At 43.8% G+C, this 12,234-nt stretch overlaps 1 protein-coding gene across 1 annotated transcript in view; it reads left to right on the forward strand.

The window, feature by feature from the left end:
- LOC103156582 (diacylglycerol kinase eta-like) overlaps positions 1 to 12,178 on the forward strand; it is a gene marked incomplete at its 3' end in the record, with an annotated part of 52,957 nt that extends 40,779 nt beyond the window's left edge. Inside the window, exons 8-18 of the mRNA XM_007578696.2 lie at positions 2,077 to 2,183; positions 2,400 to 2,525; positions 3,461 to 3,563; positions 6,408 to 6,570; positions 6,707 to 6,815; positions 7,800 to 8,021; positions 8,223 to 8,314; positions 9,003 to 9,102; positions 9,197 to 9,521; positions 10,131 to 10,262; positions 12,044 to 12,178. Of these exons, the coding sequence (XP_007578758.1) occupies positions 2,077 to 2,183; positions 2,400 to 2,525; positions 3,461 to 3,563; positions 6,408 to 6,570; positions 6,707 to 6,815; positions 7,800 to 8,021; positions 8,223 to 8,314; positions 9,003 to 9,102; positions 9,197 to 9,521; positions 10,131 to 10,262; positions 12,044 to 12,178 (1,614 nt within the window). The remainder of the gene's footprint in view (positions 1 to 2,076; positions 2,184 to 2,399; positions 2,526 to 3,460; positions 3,564 to 6,407; positions 6,571 to 6,706; positions 6,816 to 7,799; positions 8,022 to 8,222; positions 8,315 to 9,002; positions 9,103 to 9,196; positions 9,522 to 10,130; positions 10,263 to 12,043) is intronic.
- Between the last annotated feature and the right edge of the window lie 56 nt (positions 12,179 to 12,234).

Here is a 12,234-nt window from a genome sequence, read left to right on the forward strand (position 1 = left end):
TGTGTCTCTTTAAAGCCTCTGACTGCTTCTAAAACTCCACCTTCAGGATGTCATCCCAACATGGCTCCTTTATTAAGCTTGACCTGGCACTGAGAAGTTCCACTGAGAAGCAGCTTCTATAAACAGCTCAGTAGATGCGCAGGTCCAGCAGATGTTTGCTAATAGCTCCTGGCTAGTCTGAAGGAGCTGAGTGGGGGGGAGTCCTGGGGGAGAGCGAATCTGAGGCAGAAGCTCACAAGCTATGAAATTGAAGAGCAGCTGCGCCTCGAAGGCGGGGCTAGGTCCACCCAGGCGTTTTGCACAGCTGAATGGTTGCCATGGAGATTAAAGGATTTCTCAAACATGCATGAAAGAATCAAAGCAACACTCCAGGATTGTTTTATATGGGAGAATGACGTTATAACATGATGTAAAGCTCATAAACAATTCTCTTTCAAAGTGTACTATTATTTGTTATTAAGGGAGTTAATACTAATAGATAAATAGATGACGAATCTCCTTTCATCTTGTTTATCTCTTCTTATTAAACATATCGGTCCAGAAGCAATAACTTTAGATGTGGCCTAAATCACACAACGCCCTGTTTTTGAAGACATGGCTGGTGCTTGTGATATAATGAAAATAAGCAAAAGGTAAGTGCGTGACAGCACAAACGACAAATCAATAAAACTGGAGGAAAAGACATTACTAGGAGAAAATGAAGCAGAAAAATGTCTGTCAAACTTCAAGTGCAGGCAACCAATCACATCAGAGCAACACAGCTTAAATTTCCCTTCGATTTCCTGAGCAGGGCAGTCAGCGGGGATTGATTTGTGCTACCTACGTCCTCTGCCCCTTTGTATTTAATACACAGACACTCACAGTCCCAGAGACGGCATGTGCTTCCAGTCTGGTCTGTGTGGACGCCTGGCCATTAACAGTCTGTGGTATCATGTCCCCTGAATTCTCTTAATGTTCTGCTAATGCTCTCTAACAGCATTTAGTGGTAGACGAGATTGAAACATTGATTGTTGCCCCCGGATATGACTTGGACTTGTAGTATCTGTGTTGTCTGCAGAATGACAACATTGTGTGTGCATGTTTGTGCGCGTGTGTGTGTGTGTGTGGGTGTGTTAGTGTTGTACATGAGCTGAGTGGGGCGGGTGGAAGGAAAGTTCCCCAGAGTACGGACATTATTCATGAGTCTGCTAAGAGCTTCGTCTCTTCTGGAGAACAAGGCGAGAGCAGTCTCTCTGTTTGGGGCGTGTAGGTGGGAAATGCTCATATTTTCTACTTGCCACTCTGATCGGTTAATCACTGCAGACGGTTTCGACGCATTCAAAGTTGGCGCAAATCTTCATTCGGGTCCAGCGAGCCTTAAGACACAGCTGATGAACGTCAAAGTCATTTTGTGACAATATGAAATAAATTAGTTAAGAGAGATTATGTTTTTCACTTTGCCCGTGTCAGAAGGGTAGGTTGTGATAGCCCTCGTGTTTCTTTCCATTAAAGCAAACAGAAGACACGCAGCTTGGCTTAGCTGTCTTACAGCTTCTTAGCTCACTCCACACGCATATCTACAAAAACATGTTCTGCATTGGTCCGAATGTAGAAGGAGAGCTCACACATAGAAACATCACCAGGTGAGAGACCAGAAACAAACAAAATCATCAATACACATCTAAATGTTGGCCTTTTTTTTATCTAAAAATCTCACTAGTTACAAATAACATGTACAGCGTAATACATAAACAATCAACTGAAAATAAATTCAGACCAGTAAAAGAGTTATTTGATTGATTTGACCTCTTCTGACAGGAATCAAGGCAGCAGGTCTGTTTTCTACAGTTTTCAGTTTAGTTCTGCTTTTGAGCCACAGGTTTTCAGTGCTGCACAAATAAAATACATTCACAAAAAGATGAAACACGACCCCTGCATCATTAATATTTCACCATGTAGAAATAAAAAGCGGTTTGTGTTATTGAAGCGTCTGCCTCCAGACATATTGAGCTGAAGTTTTACTGCAGGCTGCTGAGTGACAGCCCCTGTAAAGTGTGGAAACCTTTTCAGTCCTGTTCGTGTTTCTGTGTTTTTCAGTGTGCAAGTTCAAAGCCCACAAACGCTGTGCCGTAAGAGCCACTAACAACTGCAAATGGACGACCTTGGCCTCTATAGGCAAGGACATCATTGAAGATGAGGATGGGGTGAGTTGGTTTGAAGCAACTTCTTACTAACTTTTAAATATAGAGCCGAGCCATCACAAAGTATTTCACGTTTCTTTCATTTTACGAAGGCAACCTTCAATGCCGACCTGTTGTAAAAAGAATGTCTCGACAAGAGAAGCATTTATCCCATTCTGTAACGTGTGTGTGTGTGTATGTGTGTGTGTGCGTGTGTGTGTGTGTGTGTTAAACCTCCAGATTGCCATGCCTCATCAGTGGTTGGAGGGCAACCTGCCTGTCAGTGCCAAATGTGCCGTGTGTGATAAGACATGTGGCAGCGTGCTAAGGCTGCAGGACTGGCGCTGCCTCTGGTGCAAAGCCATGGTAAGGCATCTGTCACACCGTCATGCTGAACGCAGCGAGCATGCAGAGGAGACTGTGCGTCTGAAGGAACATGTTAGATTGGGCAGCGTGGGAACGTCCTAGCATGATTTTCATCTCAACCGTACGCTTGTCCTGAAGCGCAAGCCACATCTGCAAATCACTGCGCACAATGACAAGCTGAAAAACGCAACAACACGTTAAAAAACACAAAATCAAGTTAAGAAAATGGGTCGACGTCAACAAAACGGAAGAGGTAGGTCCTAGTGGGAAACCTGAGACATTGTTGGCCAGCCTGCATGGGCCCCATGCGGGATATGGTCAGGTGTGCTGGCCGGGTGACTGGGCGACACCACCTTTATCTATAGAATCAGATGTTATGCTGGCTTTAGGGCATTCACTGAAAATATAAATGTTAAATGTTACCGGCGATGCAAATGCAGCTACCGCTATATTTAGAGTCATTAGAAGAAAAACTGTTGTTTTTCACAGTGTGGGAAATACGTAGCACTGTGGCTGCCTTCCTCTGTGCCTAAACAGAGAGGAAGCGAATTCAGGAATAATTTCTGGTCCCAAAGCCAAAAGTGTTGTCGCCCAATCAGTGATCTCTCAGGTCTTCCCACTGAGCCTTACTTCGTGTGTTTGGTTAAAGCCGCTGTGTTTTCTGAATATGTGTAGTTTTGTTCAGTGATTAGTTGACGTAGCTCGGTTCCACCGTATATAACTCTATAGCTTGGAGGTTGTTTTAATATTTTCTGCTTACTGGAGCAAATATTTTTCAGCAAGTAATTTTTGTTCCAATAAAATTACAAATGCCCTAAATGAGTCATCTTTGGCATATCAACTACTCCTCTAATTGCAAGAGGAGTAGTTGCTGTCTGTTTGGTTGATTCTGTAGAATGTCAAACAATGTTTTTTTCTTTTATTTCTTCCTCTAGGTGCATACAGCCTGTATGGACCTGTACCCTCGCAAGTGTCCTCTGGGTCAATGCAAAGTCTCCATCATTCCCCCCACGGCGCTCAACAGCATCGATTCAGATGGTAGGCACCGACTGCGCACGCGGTAACCTGTACACTAACTCACTTTGAAAGGTCGGGGGTCAAAGTCTGACTCCACCTGTGAGGAACCGTTCACTCTCACTGGAGCTTTCACTTCATTTGATCTGCTGATCTCTTTTCTTTGACCTCTGACCTGCTGTTCTGTCCGGGAGTGATGTGGTGTGAGAGCAGGATTCGACTTGATTCGATAAACCCATCCACGACCTCTGTGGTCATTATTTGTCAATCTAAGAACAGGCTGGCTGTCATCATCTAATCGGTTATTTTTAATGAGCTTCCTGTTTGTGGTAAAAGACTTCTTGTGACTTTCTTTAAGCGATGGCTTTCTTTTTTGTTGGTTTGGTGGCTGGAGTGGACACAACGGGAGACTGGACAGTTCTGAAATAGATTTGAAAATGAGAGCATTACACTCACAAACAATAGGATACAGGAACTACTGAATACAAATGAACACTGCAATCTTTAGATTTCTATTTGACCATGCTCCACTGTCCTTCCCTTTATAATCACATTCTATTTTGTGTGTGTGTCCCTGTACGTAAAATCCAGCAGCCTCTCTGTTTCCCTGACCCTGAGGTGTCTGGACAGCCTGCCAGATCTCACTGTGAATCCATTCTAGTTCAGCACCTGCGAGACGAACCCTGATAAGCACGCTGGATTAGATTACTGTCTCCGAAGCAATCACACACGGGCCGCTGCGTCTGAAAAGCTGCCATCTTCTAAGTGGCGCCTGAATAATAGAAAAGTGGTGGGATTGAGCATCCAGATGAAGAGAGCAGGACAAGACAGCAGCAGAGGTGCAGCTACGACGACGATGCTCTCATCTCTCTGCGCTCGCGTGCCGAGGATCCCCGCTGCTTAAACGAAGGAGAGCGAAGGGGGCGCTCGGGTTTCAGTGTTGCCAGATTGTGCGGGTTTCCGCCCAGTTGGGCTGTGTTTGGACAGCTGTGGGCGGGTTGTTAATATTTGGGCTGCCTTTCACAACATTATGGCAAGTTTTTAGAAAAATTTCAGAGGAAACCTCTTTCACCGCAAAAAACACCAAACCTTACTGAGTATTTTGGTTCCTAGTGCAAATATCTTCATATCTTTGAAATAAGACAAAACTAGCTTACTTTTTCATCAGTACTGAGGAATTATTGACTTAAAACAAGCTTCTATATGTTGCTGAAAAATTACTTGTAAGTTAGGTTTTGTCTTATTTCAAGTGTGCTAAGATATTTGCACTAGAAACCAGACCAAAAATACTTTGTAAGATTTTGTGTTTTTGCAGGTTTTTTGTAGAAACGCACAAGACTTTCCGTGTTATTGCACTTAACCTGAGTGTGACATCATCAGTGACTAGTTGTTTCTTCGTCATGTGTCTCCACGTAGTAGCATTAAAACAGAAATCCCAGGGCAACATCATGATTTAAAAGGAAATGTCTCTCAAGTCTCATTCCGTTCAAAGAGTCAAATCCTTTGCAGTTTCAATGGCATCTGGTTCTGTTCAGAACATAATAAAGGAAAACCAAAATTGTTGCAAATTGTCCAAATGTATATAACATTCCATTTTAGCTTTTTATTTCATAGTTCATGTAACAACCAAAAGAAATCATGAATGAAGAGGAACAGAAAGAGACATACATTTATAATATCTGCCCCATTTTCACATAAATGGGGCAGATAAAAAAGAGCTGCTTGAGACTGAAGACTTTTGTCATGTAGTTTTTGGTGGAAAAGAGAGAAAAGATTGAGCTTGTTTCATCATGCGATTAATTTCTTTCTTTCTTATTGCAACAAAACTACTTTTATGAACAAATTTCAAATACACAGAAAAACATCAGCCCATTTTTCAAATTTCTTTTAAATGCAGAAAGAGATTTTGATTGTTTTTTTGGGTGTTAGGATCCTTCCGTACACCAACACCTTTAATTGAATCGTCTCAGTGCTGAATGTACATTTTTTGAAAATGTCACATCCCTTTTAAGTTGTGTTTGCGTTCTCTCTTTACAAATCTGTTTTGGATATTGTTTGGAATATTATTGGGACTACATCAACATCACTTTCATTAGAGGTTGAGACACGCTGTTTTTTTGGAGTCTGATCTGGCAACCCTGTTGGTTTTATCTGGCTGAGGGAGTGTGATGCGTGTGTGCGTGTGTGTGTGTGTGTGTTGTTTGGGGAACGGAGGAGGGGGGACACGAGCTGCAGCACGTGCCGCAGCGCCGTGGCTCCCTGTCTCCGCTTCCTCTCTCTCCCCTACCACTCACCCTCTTCTTCCTCCATTCCTTAGCAACAGCACGACAGAGAAAGGGAGGCAGAAAGAAGGGGGGAAATCAAAGCGGAGCGCAGATGAAGACACTAAAGAGCAAAGACTGGGGGGAGGGTGTGAGGGGAGCTATAGTACGCAGAAGGCTGTCATCACCAAGGTTTTCCTTAAGGACCAGGGCGCCTTGCTGCTTTGCCTCCCACAGATCAGCCTATAGCACGTGTTCTTACCTCATGTCACCGTCACACACGGTTTTGATGAACGGTGGAGAGCGGGGTCGGATCCATGTGATAGACTCTACCTGCACCACTTTGCTCCCTCGTATTTATCACCCTTTCAAACAACACTTCATCAGCCGGAAAGTCAGTTTATACAAAAGCGTCGGTAGGTGATTAAATAGAGAGGCTTTCTAAACTTCATGATACACAAAGGGAACCAGATTGAGATGCTTTAAATAGGCCGTCATAAAGAAACCCTCATCAAACCGCGCCGTTGTTTTCTTGCCGTTCTTGTTGCTGAACTGCCAAGGAGGAGCAGGTGGGAATGTTCAAACTGAAACGGTGGATTTCCTGCAGGCTTCTGGAAGGCCACCTGTCCCCCGTCGTGTGCCAGTCCCCTCCTGGTCTTCGTCAACTCGAAAAGCGGCGACAACCAGGGGGTGAAGTTCCTGCGACGCTTCAAGCAGCTTCTCAACCCGGCACAAGTCTTTGACCTGGTCAACGGGGGTCCACACCTCGGGTGAGGAGATGAACCCGGCGCTACTGCTTATGGGTTTGGGGTTTTTTTGTTAAGTGCCTTCAGATGACATTAGTTGTGAATTGGGGCCATGCAAATAAAGTTGAATTGACCTGAACTGGTTTTGTTTCTCCGTCAGCCTGCGTCTGTTCCAGAAGTTTGACAACTTTCGGATTCTGGTGTGTGGCGGCGACGGCAGCGTGGGATGGGTCCTGTCAGAGATAGACAAACTCAGCCTCCACAAGCAGGTGATCCAGGGGACAGGAATGTGTGGCTGATGTGTTTGAACTTAGTCTTGTCTTAACACCCTTGAAGATTCTCACATTATAATCACATATTGCAATATATCTTAATCAAGGTTTTCAATCGCACAAAACAGTGAAGTTTAATGAAAATTATGTTGTTGTTTTTTTTTTTACTCTTTAAAATCAGATATTTGGAAAGTGTTGTGTGCTTTAAAACTGCAGTATGTGACTTCTATAAAATATGCTTTTTTACATATTTGTTAAAATTGTCATTATGTTGTGAGGCATAAGAATTTGAAAAAATTCAAGCTTCTCCACCTCCTTCCTGAGATACCGGACAAAAACAACCAACCAGGGCCAGGAGGCGGGTCTTAGCGTTGTTAATCACCCTCCTGTATGCGCTGTTCGACGTGCTAATTGAGGAAAAACAACTTACCATTACAGAAAACAGTTTCCCCGCTGCCATTGGTGGCTATGCTACTAGCATTAACATTTATTGCAGGCTACGCTGTGATGCACCAGCTGTAGCAGCAGAGAGCAAAGCAGGAGGTTGTGAGCAGTTACACTAGGATGATTGACAGCGCTAAGAACCACCTTCTGGCTCTGATTGGCTGTTTTTGACAGGGAGAATTTCTGAAGATCACTGCAGCAGCACAGGAGGGAGGTGGAGGAGATTGATTACACACAGATTCATCTGTCTCATAACATAATGTCCCGTCGTGACAGTGCAAAACACAAGATTTATTTCAAAAGTTACATATTGCAGCTTTAAGTAGAAAACAGGAAGGCTGAATGGAGCAAAGCAACCTCGCTCTGTTTCATTCCTCCGACCTGTAACCACGTTGGATTTTTGGGAACCTCAATCTGTGAACTCCCAGCAGATGGTTTGTCTTTCCTGCTGGCCGACTTCCATAAAACACAGTCATGCAACCGGAGCAGCGACGTCACCGCGCCGCCCAGTAAACCCCTGTGCCTGCTGCCTTTCAGTGCCAGCTGGGGGTGTTGCCCCTCGGCACCGGCAACGATCTGGCCCGGGTGCTGGGCTGGGGCCCTTCGTGCGACGACGACACCCAGCTGCCCCAGATCCTGGAGAAGCTGGAGCGGGCCAGCACCAAGATGCTGGACCGCTGGAGCATCATGACCTACGAGATCAAGATCCCACCCAAACACAGCTACCCCACCACGCCCGAGGGAGCCGACGACTGCCAGGTAGACGGAACGACCAACACGCACACTCTGACACAGCAGGACCTCCAGACAGACCGGAGAGCGCCTGACTTATGTTTTTTTTTATTTTTTTTATGCTGCTTCACTTCAGCTGAGGTTCAGAACAGGAAGAAGAAGAAAAAGAAGAAAAACGATCCCTCTGCATCAAACTGACACCATTCATCTGTTTCTTTCTTTATGCAGTTTCACATTTCAGCGTATGAACACTCAGTGACCACTCACCTCACAAAGATCCTCAACTCAGAGCAGCACTCTGTGGTCATCTCCTCTGCCAAGTAAGTGCTCCACTGTGAGAAGTCAGCCTGTGAGCTGGAGCCTTTAATTGGACTGAATGTCAACAGAAAATAAATTTTAAGAGCTGCTGCTGCATCAGTAAAACCAGGTCTGGAAAGCAAGTTACGGGGAGCACAAGTTTATTTTAACACTCGAAAAACAGTAAATTTTATCAAGTATTTCTGTCTAGCTTTTAGTGCAAATATCCTGGAATGAGACAAAACTTACTTGCAAGTAGCTTTTCAACAAGATATAGAAGCTTGATTTAAGAAAAATAATTCCTTAATATTGGTGAATAAGTAGTAGATTCATTGACAAATTATTTCATTTAAACAAGACAATATTCTCCCAGTGGAACTGGTACTTTTTCATCAGCATTAAGGAATTATTGTTTTAAATCGGTCTCCTATATCATCCTGAAACGTTATTTGTAAGTTTGTCTTATTTCGAGAATCCTGAGAGGCGTGCAGTGAAGAAAAATCCAACACAGGCTTATTTAAATAAAATTTGAGACAATTGGAAATTAAAAATCTGACTGAAAATACTTTGTAAGATTTTGTGTTTTTGCAGCAGAGCAGCAGGCCAAATACAGTAGATTCGATTCTGACTGGGACATCTCTGGCGTTATTGCAGCGTCTGCATCTGAAAACAGCAAAGGAATGAAGATTAATTTTCTTTTGTGTTTCTCAGGATTCTGTGCGAAACTGTGAAGGATTTTATTGCCAAAGTGGGGAAAGCGTATGAAAAAAGCACAGAGAACGTTGAGGAATGCGACTCCATGTCTCTCAAAGTAAGCAAAAACAAGAGAAAAGAATCACCATTTTCCTGTTTAATTTTCTTTAACTTGTCTTTTTTTTTTCTAACTGCCTCCCCCCTCCCATCAGTGTGCCATCCTGAACGAGAAGCTGGACTCCCTCCTGCAGACGCTGAACGCAGAGTGCCAGTCCCTGCCGCCGCTTCCCCACTGCACCCCTCCGATCGTGGAAGAAGAACAAGAGGAGGAAGAAGAGGAAGAGGAGGAGGAGGAGGAGGAGGCCAGCGAGGAGAGCCTAACGGAGCTCAAGGGGAAGCTGGAGGAGGAGGAGACGGAGAAGGGGCGCGGGGGCAGCGGGCCCCCCCAGCAGCTGTTTAAAAGCCGGGAGCAGCTGATGCTCAGGGCCAACAGTCTGAAGAAAGCCGTCCGGCAAATCATAGACCAGGCTGTGAGAGGTGCACTTACTTTCTGACCTCTGATGACTTAGGATTCTGCGTGTTTGAAATATTGTTTTATTATTGGAGGCAAATGCTTATAAGAAAGCGCGAGCACCTGCAGCTAGCCCTGTCACCATCACATAAACATAAACATAAACGATGATATTGTTGTTTTTGAGATGTAATAAACCGATAGTGGGACGTTAATGCGAGTTTGCTTTCTCAAGGACCAGTAAACTTTTCATTTTGTTCACACTGGACCTGGACAGTATTTTAAATATGCTAAATAAAATACCTCAAACAAAAACAAGAAATAAAATGAAAATAAAAAAAAATTGTTTTCCATTGTACACTCTGGAAGAGTGTATTGGTGAATAAAATCCACACTAAATGAAATATTCAAAAACCCAAAATGTTATAAATCGATGATCAAATCAATGCCAGGACTGTCCTTGACTGATGATAAACCGCAAACGAGACTTCTTCCGTTTTTTTCCTCCCCAGCCAGTAAAAGAGGTGTGAATACTTTTGCGCTACGTCTATGTATTTTTTTATTATTATTATTATTGTTATTATTTTACGGGATGTTCAGCGCATCGTCTTCACTCCTCCGCTTTCTCTCTGCAGTGGTGGACGAGCAGAACGCCCACACGGACGACACGGAGCTTCCGTCGCCGCTGGAGTTCAGGAAGGACAGCGAGGACGAGAACAGGGACAGCGAGAAGGACGAGGACACCAAGGAACTGGAGGCGGTGTCGTGTGAGTGTTTACTCCTTCACTCTGGCCTCTGACCTGCCAGACGTCCAGGTTACACTCCGCCTGCAAACCTTCCACTGACCGACTCTGTAGATTAAAAAAAAAAACTTCACTTGTTGCTGAAAGGGAGTTTAAATGTCGCCACCTTGTGGATATTCCACTCATTGCAGCGTAGGGATCAGACACACGGCTCATGGAAAAATGTTCTGCTGACGCAAATCATGTTTCCTGTCATAAATAAACTCAGGGATTAGTGCTAAAAGTGAGCGCAGAGGAGCTTCCCTCCTGTGGTATTCCACCTCCTGCTTCAGGCTGAGCTGTTTATCTTCACATCTGCAGTTTTCCACAACAGCCTGTTGACACGGAGAAGTTCTCCGGTGATAAATGAGCCTACCTGACGGCAGGGCAGAGCTGCTGTTTGTAGCTGTCTTCCAAGTCCAGACAGGTTACCATGGAGACTCCCCTCCCCTGGACCGACCACAGGACGTTTCAACCTCTGCGGGGCAGAACGCCTTCCTGTTTATCCGAGTCCTGTTTCCTTTCTTCCTCACTTTTTTATTACAGTTAGTCGACATGCTGGTAGCACTCGAATGCTCAGCTTCTTGACTTTTCTGACCTGGAAGCACCAGAGTCTGAAAACACAAAGACGGTTTTAGGTGTTTAAGTTAGATAAATTATCCCTTTCATATCTTTATGTCTTATTTCTTACCTAACGTCTGTGGGTGTGTGATATGGGCTTTGAATTTTATCATGATATTCTGCAGTACTACTGCAGTAACAATTAAAATTAGTCTTAAAAAACATTCCTGTTTGAAACGGGCTTAAACATGCACCGCCTGCTTAAAGAAATGTGATTAATACAGAGACTTTATGTAATCATCTTTTCAAATTTACTGCTATTTATTGATGTTCTCATGGAAGAAAACAATATGAGAAAACTATAAATGTAACATGTTAGCTTTTTTTAAATGAGCTGAAATTTATCATGACATCAATAAATCAAACTTCTTATCATGACAAGAAATTAAAAAAGGAAAAAAGAAACGGAGTATCACTTTTTTTATTTTTCCGACTGAAAAATCTCTAAGTTAGCCAGGCAGGATGAAGAAAAAACTGGGTGCAATTTATCAGTGCACACCTAGTAAAAGATATTTCCCAAAGTAACAAATTGTGCTCGATGTTAGCAGTTTTATAAAAACGATCAAGCTGAACTCATTTTTCCTGCATTAGAAAACATCCAGTTCCAGCTGAAGAAAACAACACTGACCTTCTGAGAAACCAGCTTCAGCTTACATTTCTTTCTGATGCATTACAGTTGAAATCTTCTAAGTTGATTATTTGTGGAGCATGTTTTTCAGTCCGCAGAGACCCTGTCTCTGTGAGAGAAGGACGGGTTCAGTTTAGCGATAAGTTTTAAGGAGCAAAGCAGATAGATGCTCACACAGTGAGAACAGTCATAGAGGTGTAAATTGATCTTGTCCAAGAAGGATCTGCTATGAAGTAGGTCACTGTCAGCTGATAAGTATTATCTGTTTTTAGACTAATCGTTTTCACCTTAGTAAAAGTAGACATTATGGTTAGTCGTTTAGCTTTATAGGAATTAGCCTGTATTTGGAGGGTTTGTTTTATTCGGCTGCTTCATTAGCTGTTACCACAGTGCACAGCGTCAGTATTAGGTGAAACAGGTTATATTTTACACGGTGTGTCGTTTTGAACCCCAGGAACCATTCAGTTCAGTCGAGAAAAGACTGAAGCGTTCCCTGTGTGCTTCTGTGTGTGTTCAGCCGCCAGGAGCCCCTGTTCCCCGACAGAGAGCAGGGTGAGCCGCAGCACCCAGTCGTACGGCCCCTTCACCATCACCCCCTTCACCACCAGCAAGGAGAACCTCCCCGTGCTCAACACACGCATCATCTGCCCTGGTAAACACACACACCAAAAAGTCCCCGCTCCGTCAGAAGCCGCAGCCCGGTGCCAT

The sequence above is a fragment of the Poecilia formosa genome, unplaced genomic scaffold (genome assembly GCF_000485575.1).
Source record: "Poecilia formosa unplaced genomic scaffold, Poecilia_formosa-5.1.2 Scaffold488, whole genome shotgun sequence".
Classification (NCBI taxonomy): domain Eukaryota; kingdom Metazoa; phylum Chordata; class Actinopteri; order Cyprinodontiformes; family Poeciliidae; genus Poecilia; species Poecilia formosa.